The 23,509-nt window shown below is 37.7% G+C and overlaps 1 protein-coding gene across 32 annotated transcripts in view; it reads left to right on the forward strand.

The window, feature by feature from the left end:
* The window catches only part of SOX6 (SRY-box transcription factor 6), a 685,495-nt gene that overhangs the window by 619,346 nt on the left and 42,640 nt on the right, over positions 1-23,509 (forward strand). For all 32 annotated transcript variants that reach the window (XM_061146939.1, XM_061146891.1, XM_061146914.1 and 29 more), the window contains one exon: positions 18,477-18,585. In XM_061146939.1, the coding sequence (XP_061002922.1) occupies positions 18,477-18,585 (109 nt within the window). The remainder of the gene's footprint in view (positions 1-18,476; positions 18,586-23,509) is intronic.

The raw sequence follows: 23,509 nt of genomic DNA on the forward strand, positions 1-23,509 counted from the left end.
TTTATAGGCATTTATAGATGGTAAATACTTTTATATGGAAGTTCTCATTTATGAGATAGAGATTATTGTCATCCTCCAATGCAGGTTAAAAAACAAAACATAAAACCTCCTGGGAATCGTGAAGAACTTACCAGCTCTTCTCCATATTAATTCTATCCTTCCCACCATGCCACACTGTGAAGTTACTATTATTGGTAACTTGAAAGAAGATCCCATACCTTACTTGTCATTTTCTCCCTAACATTGAGCCTGAAATGCTCAGTCGTTATTCATTGATTGCCTGCTTGTGGCTAGAGACCAAACTTTGGGAAAAATAGTTACTCTTATGGGGATAAAAATTTATTTTCATCTGTGTCTGTCTATGCTTTTGTGTGTCTGGTCTTGCTCAGACAGAGGAAATTCACCTTGTAGAAGAGTTGCTTCTTACTAGACCATAGTTAGCAGAGTTTTGAAGTCTTGTTTTTCTGTCCCAGTTACTCTGCCTCATTGCTGCTTTCTCATCTGTTCTTCTACTTCGGAGGCTGTTGATCAGTTTCCCACAGTCTGTACTTGTCTGCCTCTGCCTCCTTATATGTATGAGAATCTATTTCTGTCCCTTCCTTTCTCTTTCCCTAACCTCCTCCTCATCCCATCTCTCCATCTCTCTCCCCTGCCTGATTCCCGCCCTCTTCTTTCTCATTTCCCTTCTCTCCTTCCCATCCTTCTTCCCTCTCTCTTTCATGTCTCATCTCCTACTCTTACCACAGTCTTCTGCAGTTAGGGTGCAGTCTCTGACCACTGGGGCTGCGGGGAGAGCCCCTGGAGGAGGGCATGGCAACCCACTCCAGTATTCTTGCCTGGAGACTCCCTTGGATAGAGTCTGGCAGGCTGCAGTCCATAGGGTCACAAAGAATCAGACACGGCTGAAGTGACTTAGCACACATGCACTCTGACCACCGATGAAAATTTTTCTCCAAGCCCTTACAGTGACAGGGGCAGCTGCTATCTCTGCATCCTTCTATGGCAGGGCTCTGGTGTGTGATACCTGCATCTCCCTAGACTACTCTGGTGTAACAAGAGTTCCTGAGCATGCAGCTTCAATGATAGGGCCTGTAAGAATCTGCCTAAGAATTAACCATGCATTAAGAAGGTAGCATAGCAGAGGGGGACTGAGAGACAACCTGTACAAATTTATTCAGCACCTAATGTTGACTTTACTTATTAAAATGACAATGCAATAAAGTCTTAGACTGGAACTGATCCAGAAAATTAAATTTATAAAATAATTACTGACTTACAAGGCTTTAGAAGCCAGCGTGGATCCTGATCTTCCTGATTTCATGACCTGTGCCTAAAACTGGGTCACATCTCATAAGTCAAGCTGTGTAAAACAGTAGATATCCAGATTGGACTTCACAATTTATAAGATCCCGGTGGTCACCGAGACTGAATATGGAACATATTTTTTGTGAGGAGCAGGGTAACTGAGTCAGTGATTTCCATTTTGAATGAGTTTTAAGCTGTGTGCCTTCCGCTTCCTCTTTTGTTGGAATAGGTTGGACTCAAAGCTGCCTTAGTCTGATAGCATAAATAAGTAGCATGTCATCACTTTTATTCCATAAATAAAACAAATTTTTGTTTATTGTCTTTGTACGTGGTGGTGGGAAGGAGAGGGTGTAGAAAGGACATGAAGTCTATTTGAAGTAAATCAGGTCTTTGTACCAAAGATCTCTGGAATTTATGGAAGCATTTATTTATTTATTTTCTGAAAAACTTAGCTGAGAAATAAGAATTAGCTAAACGTAAATAAGTTTACTGACCAGAACAATACAGCAAGGTTACAGTGCTACATGAGTCAGTGAATTTCACCTAGTTTTGTACAAACTAGTTTTCCAGAGTCATTTCTATAAACTTAATTTTAAAAGGTAACTTAATGAGATAAAAATCATCTAGAGGTAATGTCTGAAGTCTACAAGCAATAAATGCTGGAGAGGGTGTGGAGAAAAGGGAACCCTCTTACACTGTTGGTGGGAATGCAAACTAGTACAGCCGCTATGGAAAACAGTGTGGAGATTTCTTAAAAAACTGGAAATAGAACTGCCATATGACCCAGCAATCCCACTTCTGGGCATACACACTGAGGAAACCAGATCTGAAAGAGACACGTGCACCCCAATGTTCATCGCAGCACTGTTTATAATAGCCAGGACATGGAAGCAACCTAGATGCCCATCAGCAGATGAATGGATAAGGAAGCTGTGGTACATATACACCATGGAATATTGCTCAGCCATTGAAGGAATATTTAATATTCATTTATCTTCAAGTAGAAACTATACTGAAGGAAGTTGCAGTTAAATTGGTTTATCAAAAGGAAAAGCATGTGATTGTTTAAAACAATGAACAAAGAATTTTAAAACAACTTGAATTACAGAGTACTTAAAAGTACAAAGGATGAGTGATTTAAGTATATTAGCTGGGTGTATTAGCTGGTCTTCAGGGGAAAACTAGTATTTCAATCCACACAGTACCTAAATAGATTATATTTGTGTTAAGACTTGTTTATTTGGTCTGAGAAATAGAATAATCTAATATTACCAAAAAGAGACCACAATCCACAACTTGAGGCCTTATATAAATTATAAATTTAATATGTGAGTTCTGATGCAGGCAAGAAGGCTGGCCAGCCTTATCAGCAATCATTTTCCTATTCTTTTGGTCACTTCAGCTATGAAAAACTAAAATTTTAATCATAAATGTGAATATATTTTACTTAATCAGTTAAAAGAAGATTTAGTCTTTTTTCAGGTTGTGTTGTCATTTGTGTCAAATATATGCAGTAGAGTTTAAATAAGAGCTATAATCTTAAAACCTTGTATGTTGTATAATTGTTAAACTCATGGTCCTCTTATCATTAATTGGTCTGAAAATGCCATTAAAAATTCTGCAGAGATTTAAAGACTCTGCTAAAAATAATGTTCACGGGGAAGGTATTTGTTTTGTGAATAACTTTTTTTCCCTTGAGATTGCAAATCCATTGTCATTAACTCTCGTTAGACAATCTTTGGCAGTGAGTGAACAATCTCTCTGCCTTGTATCTCACTCTGGTTGATTTTCTAGGTTTGTCCTTGTCTAAGTAGGTGGCAGAAAGGAACAGGGAGAGCAGCCATCCCAGCATTAGGAATGAATGTGTGCTTGTTTACTGATGGTTCAGTAAGACAGCCCTAGGAGGTGTCGCCTTCATTTCATTAAAAAAAATTTAACGGTGGTCTAAGCACCATCCCGCATTCTGCTGAAAGACTGTTTAATAACGTTGAAGCTCCTGCTTTTAGTCCAGGAAATCAGTTAATATCTTACTATTTAAATCCCAAATTTGAATGATAAGACTGAATTCCAATTTATTAACTAAATCATAAATTCACCTTTAGTGCTATTATTATCTTCACATTTAATTGTTGAAACAAAAAGCTAAAGATCAATTTTTGAGTTATTGAGAAATAAAGTTGGTACACTCTTTGCATTCACTACTCTATTTTAGTGTTTAATTTCTGAATGTGAAGATGATAATCTTTTTTTTTCCTTTCTAATAAAATAGCAACAAATGAAAAGTGCTACTCCAAATATACTTTAAATCCAAAATATTTTGTTTGTGACAATTAAGGTCAGCTGTGAAGAGCAGCTGATTTTTGTTGTTGTTGCTGCTGTTTTGTGGACACAGTGGAAGGAATAATAAGCCCCTGCACCCGTCCTCCCTGTTTGCTGGCTCTCTGATGACAAACGGCAGATATGTGGTGAGCACATACCTCATTTACATCACATGCATAATGTACTCTATCTGGGATGTTAGCTTCTCAGGGTTGGCAGTGTCGCCTAACACACACGGTGATCAGCACATTTCTTGAGGCTGCAATAATCAGAGGAATACAGCAGTGATGTGGGAACTAGAGGAAATAACATGGCATGATGATGTCCCCATCACTGTTCTGTTGTCATCCTTCCTAACCAGTTTGCTCTCCTTTAGAGCCTAACAAAAGGGTCCTGAATTTAATAGAGTAAGACATGGAACTGGTTGCAAGAATAATATGTCTATTTCTGAGCTCCACTTTCAGAGGAAAGGGGAAAATATTGACTACACAGGGGACAAACTGCCCTGAAAGCTTTGTGGTGTACGCATGTGCTTATGTAATCTTCAAACAAGACGTGCAGTTTTTCACAAATGTGTCAGGCCTCATTTAATCTCAACTAAGCATATAAAAACCAAAAGTCAGATATAGGAAATTAACTAAATTTACAAAAATCTGCAAAACATACGTTTCTAATAAAATATCATCTGTTATATTAATAGCATGCTGTTTACAACATTTATTCTTAGCATGTTAACCTCTTCATGGTTTTCACACATTTAATAAAAGATAACAATCTCATAGCAGTTTTCACCCATTTGTTCAAGACTTTAGCAAGAGTTCATTCCTGCAAGTATTTTACAAAGCAGTTTGCATGTTCCTGTTCTATAACTATTTGCAATATTCCCAAGTAACTCTTACACATGAGTTCAATAAAGAATCGGAAGCCCAGATGTTTGAAATGGATATAGCAGATACACTGTATTTTCAATACAGCTACTTTCCTTTTGTCCTCTCATCAACTTCACAGCATTGCACCCTGCCATTTTCAGTTCTCTTCTTATTAAACCTGGATGAGCATTTGGCGTGTATGTGTTCTCACTCATGCCCCTCTCAAATGCATCATGTGGAGGCATCCTATGTTACTGTTGCTGACTTGAGACATTCCAACGAGGAATTCTACTTCTTCAGACTGAACTGCAGCATTCTTTGCCTCTTCAGTTCACCTCCTGATAAGAGACATGATATGAGATGTGATTTGCCACTTCACATAGCAAATGACTAGAAATCTGTGTACACTCCCTTCTTAGACCGAGCCTCACTCATTTCTATGTCTTTTTCTAGCACCATTAAGCTAAACCAGGCTCCTATTTGGTGTTGATAAATAACTGGAAAATATTAGATAGGTACCAGTAAAAACTAAGAAAGTTCTTGAAATTGGTTTTAAAACTTAATTGTAATTTTCAAGAACTGAAAGAAACGAGGAAAATTCTAATTTCATTTACAACAGCTTTAGGTTATTAAATTTTTTCTACTACATCTCTCTCCCTAAGCAGTTTTTCATTGTATAGCTAAAAATCACTGTTAATAACTTACATGTCTGGGTTTCTTCCTCTTTGAAATATTTGCACCAATTCCTGAAAAATGCTGTGACATTATTAGAGAAAAGTTGTTACTGTATTTTTTTTAAGAGATAGAAGAGTATTACGGCTACATTTGGGAATTTTTAATTTGTATCTTATTTAGTCTGGTGTGCAATGTGACACCAGTTAATTGTATGTTACTTTGTAGTAACTACATGTTAACTCTGTTGGAAGTAATGGTAATTATACTGTAATTGATATCAGTTCTCCCACATCTTTGGAAAACCATACAATTAACACATATTGCCACAGTTGGGCACTATCTTTTGTCCTTTGTAATGCTACCATGTTGGAGTACTATTTAGAATAGAATCCTAAATATTTTCTTCTTCTTTAAACTCATTTTAAAAATTCCAATTTTAAAAAAATTTTCAAGAAATAAAGCATAATTTCTAAATTTTAATTTTGCTTAATCTTGAAGAAAGCTTCTTTCACAAATAATCAGACTGTCTTGGGTTATTTTTATTCTTTATTTGACAAGATGTTTGTGTCTTCAGGGGACTTTATTAGTACTTTTTGTTTCCTAAAAGGGGATACTAATAGAATGTGCAAAATCTTGACGTTAAGGAGTTAGTTTTTTCTGAAAAGAGGCCCTCTTCTTACCAGCAATCTTTGTATTTATGTTACTTTGCATTCAGACAAAAATGGATGTATTCTGTGCTAGTGCCACCGTGATGAATATCAAACTAGAGACATATTCATGCCAAATTTAGATGAAACATTTTCCTTTGATTTTACTTTCCCCTTTGCCTTTCCCTTCCTTGAGGTCCCTTCCCTTTATCACTTTTGCATGGTGGAGATGGAATTTCAGAAATAGCAAATAAATGCTTTCTGGCTAAGTGTGACCATGGTTTGGTAGGTTTGTTTGACAAATGGATTATCTTTTGAGCGATTTTGTTGAGAATATGAATAATTGCTCAATATTTTTTTATGACATGCAAAGTGATTTTACTAATGTGTATTCCAGTGTGGGTCTCAGGAGTAAAAGAGCTGAGTATCATAGAATTATAAGATTTCAGAGCTGGAAGAAACCATACAGATAAGTTGGTTCAGCTCCCTCATTTTACAGGTAAATTAACCAGGAGCTAGTCTAGTTTGTAAAGAGCACTTGCAATGCACAATAGTTCAGTGGAAGCAACAGGAGACTGGGAGTCTGTAGGCTAAGTGGTGTGAGGCTAAGAGGTGTGTCCTGGATCTGTTACCTGTCAGCTGCAGGATTTGGGGTAAGCATTCTCTGCTTCTTGGGCTCTGTGCTCTCTGCATGAAGAGGTCTTTACATTATATTTCCTTCCAGCACTAAAGCTTTTCCATACCCCCTATTTTTCTTTTTAAGATATGTGTTATTTTTGTAGAACACATATTTCTTTAAATTATAGGAAAACCTCTTAGGAAATGTGATATATTTATATATCTCATAAATCAAAACAAATATGTGGTGGTAATACCTTACATTTTTCCATTTTTTGTGTTTATGTTTCTGAGGGAAAATTTTTTAAATTTATCAGTTTGTGAGCTAAAATTGAAATAGAAGGTATATTTTTGAAGAAAATATTCTTTCTTGGTTTATATAGCTTTGATGTCTTTAACTTGAATAAACTGCACCTGTGTTTCCACAAACAATTTTAAAAAGTACACATTGTAAATTGAGTAGGTATCTGAAATTAAGACCTAGATTTGAAGAAATAAAATTCCCAAGATAATTTTCTGGACAAAGACATTTGCTTAGCTAGTCATTCATTTTATTGTGATACTCTTTATTCATGTGATAAATGTTAGTACAATAAATTCTCACTGTTGGTTTAAGTGGAGATAAAATTCTCCAGTTTTTAAATCATGTATTTGATTTTAATAGACGTTTGTATGATTTTACAATGGAACTTTTTGTGAACTTGTTACTGAAACAAATAGTTAATCAGAGAATATTCAGGAAAAAATACGTATCATGTTCTGTATAGGAATAAAAAGTTGGAAACCACATATAAGTGGAGTTGGGCTACCACACAACTGGATTTGCTTAAATCTGAACACTTTATAACTCTACTTGGGAGTTGCAAACTTATAAATAACCTTGCAATTGGTTAAAACCATATTAGAACCATATGAATGAGACAGAAAGCATAGGCACTATAATCCTGATGAAACTAATTTAACTCAGTGGCTCCCAAGCCTAAAACGGTCTCATGTCTTCAGAGTTAATGCTACTTTGTCATCTATCATCTGATGATCAGTGACAAGAGTCTAAGTGTATGTTACAGGAGATATACAGGATACTGTCCTTGCCAGGGGTGTGGAGAGAGAACTTGCTTAGCTTGGTTACTCTTCAAATCCTGAGGGGAATTTGCATACATCATTTGAGAATGTTTTTGAAAGCTCCATAAAACATATCCACAAGAAGTTTTGCAGACACTAGCCCATTTCAGCAGGCATGTGCTACATGCTTCTATGCTCATAGGATACAATCCTAGCTGGAGATAGAGAGAATCAAGAGCTGCTTTCCCTCCTCCAAGGAACTTACTGTCCAGTGGCATGTATGAGCCTCCTGACAGGTGACCTGAACTTGGTCAGTCTTTACTGATTCTGTGTCTTGCCTCAAGTATGAGTTTCTGGAATTTTGAAAACTTTTCTCTCTTTAGGGGAGAACTTTCACTTTTGATGAATTCTAGCTAGCTAGCTCTAGCTGTCAAAAGATAGAATCACTATTAGATCCTAATGGCAAAAACTTCCAGAGAATTGTTTCTGAGGCTAGTAGGATCTCATGTCTAAAACTGGTTGCCTTGTTACTTTGATACAAGAGGCAGATGTTGCCACTGTATTATTTCTAGTTTGCTGGGGCTTCCATAACAAAATATCACAGATTGGGTGGCTCAAACCACAGATATTTTTCCCTAACAATTCTGGAGTCTAGGAGTCCAAGATCAAGACTCTGGAAGAATTGTTTTCTCCTGAGGTCTCTCTCCTTTGCTTGCAGATGGCCGTCTTCTCACCGTGTCCTCACATGGTCTTTCCTCTGTGATCACACATCTCTGGTGTCTTTCTCTATATCCTAATCTACACCTTTTATAGGGACACTAGTCAAATGGGATTAGGCCCACCCTAATGGCCTCATTTCGGAGAAGGCAATGGCACCCCACTCCAGTACTCTTGCCTGGAAAATCCCATGGATGGAGGAGCCTGGTGGGCTGCAGTCCATGGGGTCGCGAAGAGTCGGACATGACTGAGCAACTTCACTTTCACTTTTCACTTTCGTGCATTGGAGAAGGAAATGGCAACCCACTCCAGTGTTCTTGCCTGGAGAATCCCAGGGACGGGGGAGCCTCGTGGGCTGCCGTCTATGGGGTCGCACAGAGTCAGACACGACTGCAGTGACTTAGCAGCAATGGCCTCATTTTAATTTAATTACCTCTTTAAAGCCCCTATCTCTAAACATGGGTCACATTCTGAGGTACTTGGGGTTAAGGCTTCAACACATGAATTTTAAGAGAACACAGTTCAGCCCTTAGCCATCTTTGCTTAGCTTGGCCATTCCCAAACTCTTGTGAAATTATTTTTCTTTTATGATTAGAATACCTAAAGAACCCCTTGGTCAAATTCTTTATGTCTTTCTTTATGTAGCTTCATTTGGATTATCTTCCCTAGAGGTTTTCTTGTTTCTCTAGAAGATTTAAACTGAAATTAGTATGATTTTTGCTTAACGGTTTATTCTATTGTATTCTCATAAAAGTATTGACGTTATGAATTAACTCCAAGAATGAATTGCTAATGATGGATTGCTCAGAAATGGAAGACTGTAAGAAGAATGTTTGGAAATGGTTGTTACTGAGATTTTAGGGAAGATTTTTGCAGAGCCCTTTTGAATAGTAATAGCTAGGCAGATTTCCTATATTTCAGCAGTAAGCCTGCCCTGACCAGATCACTCGATTGTTCAACTGACTTACATATCTTCCCTTGTATTTATGTACCTTTTAATCATCTCTCTCTCACTATTTTCAAAAAAAATCTGAAAATAATTTAATTTTAAAGTAAAATAAAAATGAAAAATGAGAAAGAAACAATTTAGCATTACTAGGATTTAGCAACCAACCAAAGTGCCTAGTATGTGCCAACATCATGAGAGGCTCTGAGGCTATAGTTAATAAGATATGGACACCACATCTTAAGAAGTATGCTGGGAAGACATGTAAACAGACATATAAACCAATAATTATAATGCATTTTTCTATAAACATGGTGTGGTGATGGAACAAAATAGGGGAGCTGGTAGAAGGCAGTCAACGAAGGATTTTATCCAGAAGAAATGCTTTAATTAGGCCTAGAGTAGACTAATTATGATGTCATCCATAAAGGAAGGGCATTCTGTTAATAGAAGAGGGAATGGTATATGCAAATATACAAGGGCAAAAAATATCGTAGCTTATTTAGGAAACTCCAAGAAATTCTGTCTTCTTGGAACAGAGGCAATAAACCAGAATGAGAAAGACATAAATCTGGTGAGGAGAGCAGCAGCCAGATCACGTAAGGGTGAATGAACCACGCAGAGAAGTTTGGTTCTCCTCGTGTAGATAGATGGCTTCCCTGGAGGCTCAGATGGTAAAGGATCTGCGTGCAATGCAGGAGACGTGGGTTTGACCCCTGGGTTGGGAATCTCCCCTGGAGAAGGGAATGGTTACTCACTCCAGTATTCTTTCCTGGAGAATTCCATGGACAGAGGATACAATCCATGGGGTCACAGAGTCAGACAAGACTGAATGACTAACACAGCAAAAACATAGCGTGTGGATAATGGGGAGTATTTGCAGGCTTATAAATAGAGGGAAAGAAGATCCAGGTACTACATAGTTCCTAAGGCTAAAATTTAGATTTAATTCTGAGATGCTTAGCAACCAAGACAAAAATGAAAGCATCTTTGGTTTTGTGGCTGTGTTGTTGACACAGGAGCATGGCTATCGGCCTCTAGATCAGGACACCATCTTCATTAGTGTTTAGCTTTGAAACATTTAGCAAACACTAATACTATATTTAACAGAAGTGGATATTTTATGAGCTGCTTTATATTTGCAAAGCACTCACATGTATAATCTCTTATTTAATCATCACAACCCTGCAGCATGTGCATTTTCTATTCCATTTTACAAATGAGGAAACTGGCTCAGAGATATCACATAGTAATTAAGTTGTAGAGTTATTATTCTAAATTCACCTCAGCCCAAATACCTATCTAGATTTTGGTTAAGTGACTTAAAATATAAAAAATTCCTTTTGAGCCTCTTCTCTTGCAAAACTGACAGCAATAATAATATTTTTCCTTGTAGTATCAGTGGGAGCATAAAAGGAAATACTCATTGCAAAGAGCCTTGCACTTAGTACATGATCAATAAGTGACACCCTTTCCTACTTCCACCCCAATCATATCCTAGAGAAGCAAACATGGTTGGAAAACTTAGGACTTAAATTATTCATGATTCCTAGCACAGCTTTGGTGTTAAGAGTATATTAAAAAGTAAAGAAATTAATAGTTTTAGCTGACAAAATGGTATTTAACAATGAGGTTCATTACCTCACTTCTAACAGCCAGAGTCTTTTTTTATTATGATAACTGACTCTGGGACCATCAAAATAACCCTGTGAAAGTAAATCCCACTGGCTCCAAAATAACTCTTTCCAAAAAAAGAATCACCTTTTTGAAAGTACATGTGGTTACTTTCTAAAATAAAGCTTTCATTTACAGTCCTTCCTTAAATTACTACATTTTAATAAAGGATGTAAAATAAATACTAATAAAGTGATTGCTTTTCAAGTCAATAAAAAGGAAATTACCTGTGTGCTTAAGTAGTGTATCTTGAGAATCACATCATGGCCAGATATGTCCAGAGCTGGGAATTAGAGCAAGTCTTTCAGAGTAAGGCACAGACTTTCTCTCAACATTATACTTAGCATTGTCCTGTTTAAAAACAAACAGAAGACTTTTTTAATTTTCAAATGTATACTGTTTTTTAAGCCACACATTTGTGGTGGATATTATGCTGTTTTGCCAGTGTTTTGTAAAGATTTTGCAAAGATGTGTGTAAAGCTGCAGAAATTCCAAGTCAGACTCAAAAACCTCTTTTTCATATTGTTGTGTAATTAAATTGTATTCTTCTAGTGTATTCTTCTAAAATGGCTCACTTCCCTCTTTTACAAAATATTTATGGCATTTTTCTGTATTTCCTTGTTTTGATGATTACTGCCCAAAGAGACATCATTAATACAATGTGAAGGGTTGAACCTAAACATCTCTTACACAAACTTGAACTATTATAAAATTCGTTCTTCTTGTTCTTTTTGAACACACTTGTACAAAGTGTTTTTGATTTATGTGGATTAATCAATTCTGTGGGCTTGCAAAAACCTGCAAATGTTTACGGACACTAACACTAAATGTTATGTAAGATGTATTAAAAAGGTAAGGTGCAAGACAGTCCCTGGCTTGAAACATCTTTTGATGCTGTTGGGGAAGAGTTGGAGTACACATGATCCAAAGCTCAATTCTTTAATATAGCATGTAACTATAAGCTAATTATATAGGGAAGGCTAGGGATTTTTGTGTATCAGAGAGTAGACAGATCAGAGAGGTTATAGAATTTATGAAGAAATTGGGCTTTGCAGGCTGAGGGATCAGTGCAAGAAGCTCTACAGAAGGAGAATCAACAAGCCTGGAAGATTAACTGGGCAGAGAGGGGCAAGGAAAGCAGTGAAACAAATAGTACTGACCAGTTTCTATTAATATAAACAGAGGATGGGAAGGGGAGTCATGTAAGGGGAAAACTCTTGCAGGGAAGTCTTTAATTTTGAAAAAGAGCTTTCCAGGATCAGACAGACACCAAAGCTTGGAGCTCAGATGAATGGGCAAACCCTTTTTGGGGGGGCTAGTACTTATCAACTTAGACAGAGCGGAAACTTTAAGGATAGATAATATCTCAGAATACTGTGGTGGCCTTCAGTTCAGTTCAGTCGCTCAGTTGTGTCTGACTCTTTGCGACCCCATGGACTGCAGACACCATGCCTCCCTGTCCATCACCAACTCCCAGGGCTTGCTCAAACTCATGTCCATAGTGTCAGTGATGCCATCCAACCATCTCATCCTCTGTCGTCCCCTTCTCCTCCTGCCTTCAATCTTTCCCAGCATCAGGGTCATTTCAAATGAGTCAGTTCCTTGCATCAAGTGGCCAAAGTATTGGAGTTTCAGCTTCAGCATCAGTCCTTCCAATGAATATTCAATTGATTTCCTTAGGATGGACTGGTTGGATCTCCTTGCAGTCCAAGGGACTCTCAAGAGTCTTCTCCAAGACCACAGTTCAAAAGCATCAATTCTTCAGCACTCAGCTTTCTTTATGGTCCAACTCTCACATCCATACATGACCACTGTGAAAACCATAGCTTTGACTAAGCAGACCTTCATTGGCAAAGTAATGCCTCTGTTTTTTAATATGCTGTCTAGGTTTGTCATAGCTTTTCTTCCAAGGAGTACGCGTCTTTTAAATTCATGGCTGCAATCACCATCTGCAGTGATTTTGGAGCTCCCCAAAATAAAGTCTATCACTATTTCCATTGTTTCCCCATCTATTTGCCAGGAAGTAATGGGACCAGATGCCATGATCTTAGTTTTCTGAATGTTGAGTTTTAAGCCAACTTTTTCACTCTCCTCTTTCACTTTCATCAAGAGGCTCTTTAGTTCTTCTTAGCTTTCTGCCATAAGGGTGGTGTCATCTGCATATCTGAAGTTATTGATATTTCTCCCAGAAATCTTGATTCCAGCTTGTGCTTCATCCAACCCAGCATTTCTCATGATGTACTCTGCATATAAGTTAAATAAGCAGGAAAATAAACAGCCTTGATGTACTCCTTTTCCTATTTGGAACCAGTCTGTTGTTCCACGTCCAATTCTAACTGTTGCTTCTTGACTTGCATACAGATTTCTCAGGAGGCAGGTCAGGAGGTATTTCCATATCTTTAAGAATTTTCCACACTTTTTTGTGATCCACACAGTCAAAGACTTTGGCGTAGTCAATAAAGCAGAAGTAGATGTTTTTCTAGAACTCTCCTGCTTTTTCGATGATCTGATGGATTTTGGCAATTTGATCTCTGGTTCTTCTGCCTTTTCTAAATCCAGCTTGAACATCTGGAAGTTCACAGTTCACATACTGTTGAAGCCTGACTTGGAGAATTTTGAGCATTACTTTGCTAGTGTGTGAGATGAATGCAATTGTTCAGTAGTTTGAGCATTCTTTGGCATTGCCTTTCTTTGGGATTGGAATGAAAACAGTGGCCACTGCCGAGTTTTCCAAATTTACTGGCATATTAAGTGCACTTTCATAGCATCAGGCCTTAGAGAATTTCTATTTATAATGCATGTATTTGTTATTTCTCTTAGAAAACTGCTTCAGGAGTACACAGAAAGATGGCTAGTAACACTGTAGTATTAATTTTCTCTGCAAAAGTCCTTATTATCACAAATTTGAATGGTTTTAAAGATTCTTTAGTATTTAAATATTTATTTTAAGATATGTCAGCAAAATTTTTACTAAAAAATATTCATACCAAAATCCCTATGTAAGAGATTGGTTCTAAATTTGTGAGTACACGAGCATAGAATTTTCTGTTTGCTGTCTTCTAAATACAGAAGTATAATATATATAATGTGCATGTATTATTATAAAATATTTGTATAAAATATATATACAAATATTCTATGAACAGAGCATCTGAGGGCTAGTGTAAAGTATACTAATTATAATGTAACTTACATGTGAAAGTAACATGATATTATTTTTTACCCATTTTATCTGCAGTGTTAAGTAATGGCCTCTTAGGTGTGTGTTCTGTGCCTGTTACGGATGAACTTATATTCAGATATTCTTTGTAAAAGAGCTTTGAATACAGCTTGGTAAAGTGCCTCTCATTTCAACCATTGGAATAAAATGCATCACATCATTGTCCAGCCATGTCTGCCTGTCAAATGAAATATTATTTGTAAGGCAACAAACAAAAAGCCTCTCTCAGCATGTGCAGTTTTACACTTCGGTTTGTGGAAAGGAGGACCGTGTTGAAATCATTTGAGGTGTGGTACATGGTGGTCAGTCTCAGAAATCCAGTGGGAGGGTGCCCAGTACACCGTTACCTTTCACGTGTTGTTTTTCAGGAGATGGCTGAAATCAGTCATCTTGCATATGGTTTGAAAAAGGCTTGTCTCACTGGCAAGCAAACTGTTATTTAAGTATACAATCCACTCTACTACTGAAACAGTTTTGCCAAACTTATCCAAGTATTCTCACATGCTTAAAGATGGTATAAATATCATTTATTGCTAGCAGTTTTCTTCAGACTATATGGAATGTCTTCCTGCTGCCTGATCTAAGTGTCCCAGTTTACATTATGGCCTTTACTGCCTCTGTTTGATGGAGTGATCAGTAAAAATTTAATGACACTATAAAATAATAAAAATGTCATTAATTTACCACGGATCTTGGATGCAGTGGTTGTAAAGTTACATTAATAAACAGAATATTTTTTACAACAAAAAGCATTGTTACGTGGGAACGTATAAATAACACACATAAATTTAAGAGCAATTTTACTGTTAGCACACACATTATTATGGAATAGCCAATAAGTGTATAAAACATAGTATATAAAATTTTATTAAAATATACTGTGCACATCAAAAATTCAGCTTTTATCTAAGTGCAAAGAAAAGCCATTATTGTGTGCTTACTGTTTCATTGCTGTTCTTTCCCCATATCACAATTTTACATTTGTTGCCAGTAAGAGGAAGTTGATTTTTTTTTCCCCTAGATGAAAACAAACCTCTTATTTTTTAGCTACCCCAAATTCATTCTCTCTCTCCACCGATGCAAAGACAGAATTGATCAATCTTGCTATGGTAGGAAGGGAAAAGTTGCTAATTTAATGCAAAGTTAAAAATAATGCCTGAGGAGTTGAGTGGTTTGTTCAGTGACTCTAGAAATAAGGGATAATAATGCAGCAGTCTATCTGTCATCAGTGAGGCTGCCCCGTCATTGACTCTGATAATATGTGAAGATGATGGATGCTACCGTCTTGTGGCTTGTAACATTTAACATTCATCAGCTCTCACTAAAGGGGGCTTTATCATTTAAATATCTTTATTTAATATGCAACATCTACCTCATACATCATAATTTCAAAGCACTTAGAGAGCCAACAGTCCTACAACACAGCAGAGCTGACTTTAATTTTTTTCAATAACTTTTATGTTGCCTGCATGTTTGTGACTGACAATGCATAAGTAAGTGTCTGATCATATCGCTGCATGTAAAATGCACATTTCACTGTCATCATGAAGACTGGGGATTTTTCCTGCCTGGGGGGCTGAGATTAAAATTAGCATTGAGGTGTTTTGTTTATATCTCCAGAATATCTACTTGGGAACTATATACCTCATGGAAACTAGTTCAAGTGCATGGAAAACTTAGAGTTAAGAGCTTGCCACCCATCGTCTGTATTTCCATATGGGGACATACCCATTGGTTCTTAATGGCCAGAAGTTGAGGGCCTCTTGGAGCTAAAGAATCTTTAAACTTCTCTCTGTGCCCATGTCCACATCCTGTATTTACTAGGCTCATGTTCAACCTCACTGGTAAAATCTTTGCTTAGCTCAGCTGCCCTGAGCTAACTTGTAGACATCAGACCCTCTTATCTTATGGTTATGTGGCTGGCAAATAAATATTCTGAGCTATTCTTTGAAGAAAAGAAGAAAATCTTCTGGGAGACTAGGTAGAAATTTATATGAAAGGGCATGGCTTTGCAGGGTCCTTCTTTAATCTCAAACACAAATGCTTAATATTACCAAATATAAAATGCAGCCCACTGCCCAAAACAATTTTTATCATTGATTTATTTTCTGCCTATTTAACAAGCATTTCATGGGATATTCTTCCTTGACTTCTACTCTGTCAAAATATTGATATTTTATAAGGAAACTATCTCTGCTGTAGATTTTTTTTTCAATGAAGTCAGAAAAATGTATGACTTCAAAGACACTGAGAATGTGTTGCTGAATGTTCTGAATGTTTTTTGTTATGATTAAAAACAAGCTGATACTACTGAATTGTGAGTGCACTTCATTTTTTATAAAAGAAAAGATATTATCATCATGTAAGCTTTGTTGTCTTAGGATTTTACAAACCATGGCATGTAATTTTCCCTCTTCTCCTTCCTTGTCAAAATATTGATATTCTTTCAGGAACTTTATTATTTTATTTTTTTTACTGAGAATATTTTCCGGTAAAATCAAAGAGAATGAATGACTAGAAAGATACTTGAAATATGCATATTGATAGGTAGCATGATCTGTTGATTTTCAGAGAAAGTTGCTTTTCCCCCCATGAAAATACAGCTAAAGGTTGTTCTTCCAAGAAGATTGCAGGTGTCACATCAAAACTCCTTTTGCATTTAACATAGGGAAAGCATTCACCTGCAAATATTTGAAATGCGAAACAATGTGATAAAACAAAGGTTGAGTATTTTGCTGTCCCTGGTACTCCTCATCTTCACTTTCTTTTGCTTCACATCATGACAACCAAAAGTGCTACTCAGTAATCAGAATTGGCTGATTAAAAGCAGCTGTCCTCTCTGCAACAATGTGTGCAACTCCCGCACGGCTTGCGGTTGCTTTTTGTTGTGGCCTCTGCATCTGGATAATTTGTTCTTGTGCAGCAGTGTTGTCACATAAGAAGATATTGGGGAACCATACTTAATTTACTTTTTATTTTCACTTTTTTTTTTTTTTAATAAGTGTCATGTTTCAGAGGTTTCCCCACATACTGCTTTTGTTAACTAGTTAGTATTACCCAGTTGGGGAAATTCATGATTATAATTTTGTTGCCATCTTTCATAGAAATGGTGCTAGATTAAAGCAAGGTTTATACTGTATTTTCTTCCAACACAGATTTCAACATTACATGATGAAGGGGAACTGGAAGACTTCCTGCACAATTTGACTGATGGGAATTAATTATAGAAATATAATGATATTCAAAAATAATCATATTAGAAAGCACAAATGTAGTGAGGCTGTACAAATGAGGCACAGCCTCTATCAAGTAATTGTATGTTTGCTCTTTAAGAATATTTCCAAGTTTCTAAACATCTTACAGAAGAGAACACTCAGAGTGTTTCCATCTAATGCTGAACATGCTCAGTACAGAACTAGGTCATTGAACAATAGACTGAACAGCAACCGGCACTCTACTGCTGCATAATGCATTAAGTATAACATGCAGAAACCATTCCCGGAGCTGGAAGCTGCTATTTCATGTCTGTAAATTCAAGCTGACATGACATTTAATATTGTTTCATAGTAATGAACAACAAGGTTTCATTCATTCATAAGCACAACACAAAGCCAAGTTTGAGTCTGGAGAGAACAAGGAGGGGAGAAGGAGACACGTGCTGTTTTTCTGCAGACAAGAACACCGTGTTAAGGCTGGTCAATGAGCTCTCTGCTACTGATCCAGAGAGCGACAGAAGGAGAGTTCATGGTGATGCTTCAGACTACTGAGCCTAGAAGGACAGGTTAACGAGTAAAACACCTTTGGGTTTTCCTAGTATAATGGCAGAAGTGTTTAACTTTCCTGACTCAAGGGCTGGCCGGGAGTGATGTCCTGCTTCTCACTTACCAGGAAGTTACAGTTCAAACTCCTAAACAAAATATAGCATCAGTGCCGCCATCTAGTCTGCCTGCTTTGAAATATTTGTTTTTGAAATCTTCTTGCCTAAAATTCTGATTTGTATTTTTCCAGGAGTACCAATGCAAGCTATGATCTCTAAATGGGAAAATTCCCCTCCCCATTGAATAACGGTATATTCTAATGGAAACGGCTCTTTCAGATTTTGTGCTTTTGGCTCACACCTTTCAGTTGCATTCCTTTTAGATTACTGGAACAAATCCAACAGAGAGAAGATGTGCAGTACAGCCCTGGCAGTTTTCCTGCCACAGATGTCCTTTCCTTAGAGCTACTATGGTTTAGGTGTTGTCAACAGTGTTGGTTCCACAAACAGGCTTCAGTGGAATCTTCCTGAAAGATTTTCTGAGTTCCAGTTGGTCAGAAATGATGTTTGTAAATTCAAGTTTCATCCATTAAGCAAGATAGAAATTGGAAGGAAAAAGTGGCTGCTTTGGAAGCTAGAATAAGTCTCTGGTTATTCTTTCCTCTAGGAAAGAACGCGCTTTGAAAATTTGGGGCCCCAGTTAACAGGAAAGTCAAGTGAAGATGGAAAGCTGGGCCCAGGTGTCATCGATCTTACCCGACCAGAAGATGCAGAGGGTGAGTGGCTTTTCTGTAGCTCTTTTCTGCTGCTCTGTGTCTCTAGAGGTGCGCCCAAGTTAGATATAGGATCTTTATAGTCTTTCTTGGAAGTAACCAGATCAATTTTCTTGGCAAAACAGAAGAAATGTTAGTCTTCATTGTGTGTTACAGTTGAGGAATTTGAAATTCAACTAGATCCTGTTACTGAACACATAGCAAAAAGAACTTTCCACATTCCACTGAACAACAAAATTCTGTCTTTCAACCACCTCAAGACATCCTTATTTATTTATCTTTTTAGGGACAAACTTACAAAGAAGGATTTTTTTTTTTTTTTTAACCCCCGTACAAGTGATTCCCAGGTGCAGTCAAACCCTTCTGGAAACTAAATGATAGTATGAAGCAGATCTGGTGTAAAATTAATAATTGCTTGGGCAAGGCCCAGCCTGTGTCTGGATACTAACCGTTACAAAGTCTTTTGAAAGTCTGGATGATAAAGACCAGCTTTACTATCAGTGTGTTTACCCCCAGCAGTATCAATGCCTGTCCGCTCCTCTTTCCTTTTTGTTTGTTTGTTTCAAATGCACAAGCAGCGAATCAGCAGAAATTGCTCCCCAGAGGCTGGGTACAATTTATGAGTTAGGTCAGCACTTCAGTAGTAATGTTGCCTGTTATTTACTGTGTCATCACAGAGTAGGGACTGGTTTTCCCTTTAGCTGTGCCTTTGGCAGAATCCCTCCCACCAGTCAGGGAAGATTAATTAGTTCTCTTCAAAGTAACACAATACTTCACCCATCTTGGGTCCCAGCTAAAGTCCTTTAGCTTGAGGGGAAGAATCTTACTGTTATCCCTTTTACTGGTATGATTTCTTCCAGGACCCTAATCCCTTGAATATGTATAAAGACTTTTCATAGCAGCATCTGAACTAGGCATGGCTTTTAGTGATGGTTGGAGCCATCCTAGGCAGTTCAGAAATCCCTGGCATGAGCACTAAGGGATGGGTAGTATCAGACATTACGAAGCACTTCAGAGAGTTTTCAGAAGACAAGTTCTTCATACCAATAGGAGAGACTAATATTTAATGGAAGTCCCAGGGACAAAGTGTTAAACTCTGACTGGTTTCTGCGTGTGTGAGAACAGGGAAGGAAGAGGAGGAGGAGCAGGAGCAGAAAAGGAGGAATAAAGAGGACTCAAAAGCAGAAATCACTCACTGTCTTTCATGAAAAATGTGTACTGAGAGCACAGTGACACTGACATTTTTATAGGCACTTAGAGATACAGGTCCCTCCCGCCCCGTAAGGACTAAGGTTGTGTGGTTTAGGGAGTCAGTTATTCAGGTGTGGCCCATCTCAGTTTTGTTGGAAGATGGTACTGTAGAATACCTAATTTTTGACCAGACACAATGAAATATACTTTCAGTCACTTTGGAGTATTCAGTCTGTTCTTTTTTTTTTGGTAGACTAGGTGTTAGAGAATTCTACCACCTTATCCTTGTTCTGAGTTTTCTTAATGTCATTCATCTTTCTACACTTAGTGTCTTAACCATGTGGTTGTTCAGTTGGTCGGTTGTGTCCGACTCTTTATGAGCCCGTGGACTGCAGCATACCTGGTGTCCCTTCTTAACGGTACAATAGGTATAAAGTCATTTGCCTCTCAGTAATGCTAATAATCTAATTGATGATATCATATGCTTGGTAAGTTAAAAATCATAGTCAGAGTTATTAACCATTATGAAAAGAAAAAATAAAAGGCCTAACTGTAGAGAAACATATTATATAGAAGCTTCTTTGGAACTTCCATTCAGTTCAAACACAGATTGTTTGGATTCAAGCTAATTTCCTAATTACTATGCTTTTTTTAAGCAAACATTTATGAAGCATTTATATTCCAGAGAACGTGCTAAGCTTTTAACCCATATTTTCTCATTTAAATCATATACACCAATGTAAAGAAGGTATTTTTTCCCATTTTACAGATGAGAAGATTAAAGCTGAGAATAGTTAAGTAACTTGCCACAGGTCATGCAGGTTGTAAGGGCAGAGATGAGAGTTGATCCTAGGCAGACTGACTCCAGAACCCAAGCCATTACGTACTGTGCTATCCTGCACCCCTTGTATATACAGATACATAAGTGGTGCCTTCATTTTTCTGAACAAACTCCTTGTGACCTTCCTCAGTATGGCCCATTTCCTCTCCCCTAAATATAGCAAGTCATGCCATGCACCCGCTCTCGTGTTACTCTGTCACACATAACAGCAATGCCTGATGAGTGTAATAGTAGAAGGTCTGTAGTGGCCCAGGAGCTTAAGGAGCGTGTGAAAACCTCCCTTCAGAAGCTTGCCCAGAGTTGCCATTGAGACCTCGTGTGCTTTTGGGGGACTGTGAGTTCATGAATGGAGTCAAGTTACCTGCTCTAATACCGACAGAAGTGGAGCGCCTTTGTGAGGACTGCTGGGATGGGTAGCAGCCTTCTGCTGACTTCAGGATATTTCCTGGCATCTGTTCAAGCGTAAGCTGATTGCAAAGCCTGCTGGAGTTTCAGTTCATATTAAAGTCAGAGTAGATAACAGGTACACATAATACTTTCTCCACTTCGCTAGTAAGAAGGAACTGAAGTGAAAGAATATTAAAAAATGTATTCACTCTTTCATTCAATCTTGGTTTAAAAACAAACAAACATTTCTGAGTGCCTGTTCTGTGTGCCAGTCCCTGAACTAGACACTGGATAAACCAAAGGAAGCAAAACAAATATGTTCCTGACCTCTTAGAACTTAAAGTATAGTGAAGGAAGATGGAAGATTAAAAGGGAAAAAAAATAGATAATAAGGCAGATATAATTATCACTGAGAAAAGTATTAAGAAGATCAAGACTTCTTTGTTCCCCACAGAGGTTCAGAGTGGAAGCTACTTAGATAAGCTCCACTGGCAAGTGAGTTTTAAGCTCTGGCTCAGGATGTCATCCCTTCTTTGTCCACACATGATCTGGCTTTGAACAGTTGAGATATTTTTCCAGCTTTATTGAGATATAATTGACATATAACCTTGGTGCAAATTTAAGGTATAAACTGTGATGATTTGAAAACATATATATATTGGGAAATGATTACCACAATGTTAGCACCTCTATACCTCACAAATTAGCTTTACTTGATGAGAAAATTTAAGAACTATTCTCTTAGCAATTTTCAAGTGTATAGGCAGTATTTTTAACTATAGTTACCCTGCCATATATCAGATACCCAGAGTGTATTCATCTTACAACTGGAAGTTTATACTCTTTGACCAATATCTTTCCATATCCCCTTCCTCCTAGTTCCTGGAAATCACCATTCTGTTCTCTGCTTTTATGAGTTTAGCCTCTTTAGATTCCATGTATGTGTGAGATCATATAGCATTTATCTTTGTTGCTAGTGGCAGGGTTTTCTTTTTTTATGGATGAATAATATTTTTATCACATTCAAAAATATATATGTATAAAACGATCTCTTTATCCTTCATCCTCTCATGTATACTAAGGTTGTTTTCTATGTCTGTTTCTCTGTCTGTTGTGAATAATGCATAATGGCAGTTTTAAGGGACTCTCCCCTTCCTCTGGGGCTTCGCTGGTGGCTCAGCTGGTAAAGAATCTGCCTGCAGTGCTGGAGACCCAGCTTCGATCCCTGGGTTGGGAAGATCCCCTGGAGAAGGAAGTGGCTACTCACTCCAGTATTCTTGCCTGGGAAATCCCAATGGACAGAGCAGAGGAGCCTGGTGGGCTACAGTCCACGGGATTGCAAAGAGTCAGACACAACTGAGCGACTAACATCCCTTCCTCTGCTTTCAACCCATTCTCCTGTGTGGCATCTGAAGTGACTAAAGTCAGCCTGGCTTCACAGAAAAGTGTCTGCCAGTTGTGAAAATGCCAACATCACTTAGTCAGCAATCTGTAGACCTGCTTCACAGCTTCGAGCATAGAAGCGGCAGGGAAAGGTCACCAAAAGAGGCAGCTGTGCACGTGTATTAACCGCTCATCAAAATCGAATGACAAAACCGTACGCCAAGAAAACAGAAATTAAAAATATAAAAGGCAAATGTCTTCAAAATTTTATTTTTAAAGTCCAGCTGTTATTTGGCTTGAATATGACAAGACAGCATTTCTTGTTCACCATGATATTTATAAAACTACAAATTCATAGTGCTGGGGGCTTAGGAAATGTGTTTAAGGTCTTGTTATACTTTGGAGCATTTGATGGCTTTGTTTGTATTGAACTCACAACATTTGTTAGCTCCTATGTAGGGCATGTAAGGAAGAAAGGACTCAATTAATTGAGTCTGTCACCATGTATTAAGAATGACAAACAGATGTTTAATTTTTTATGGACTTTTCATTTTGCATTTCCCCTCTCCTTGTTCTCCTTAGGCAAGAGTGCAGTTCTTATCCCAACCCTACTAATTTCAGGGTCTCAAAGTATAGTAGAAAGGGTTCTGGTCTGTTATTGGGAAATTTGGACTGAAGTCCTTTGCTAAATAGAGGCAAATAAGTGACTAATGCCTCTGGGCTTAACTTTATCTTTTAAAGGAGGTATGTTGGATTCCATTATCTCTAGCAGTGTTGCTATAGGTGTTGTGTCCTACTCTTTGCAGCTCCATGGACTGTAGCCCACAAGGCTCCTCTGTCCATGGGAATCTCAGAGGCAAGAATACTGGAGTAATTGCCATGCCCTCCTCCAAGGGATCTTCCCAGCCCAGGGATCGAACCCACGTCTCTTATGTCTCCTCCATTGGCAGGGGAGTTCTCTACCACTAGCGCCTCCTGGGAAGTCCTCTATTATTTCTAGGGTTCCCTCCAAATGCAAAATTGCTATTAGGGCCTTCATGAAACAGAACGTGTTTCATATAAGAAAGGTGATCAGTCCACAATAGCTTTCATTTAGTTTTTCTTTCTTTTTCTTCAGAGAAATAA

The sequence above is a fragment of the Dama dama genome, chromosome 1, assembly GCF_033118175.1.
Source record: "Dama dama isolate Ldn47 chromosome 1, ASM3311817v1, whole genome shotgun sequence".
Classification (NCBI taxonomy): Eukaryota; Metazoa; Chordata; class Mammalia; order Artiodactyla; family Cervidae; genus Dama; species Dama dama.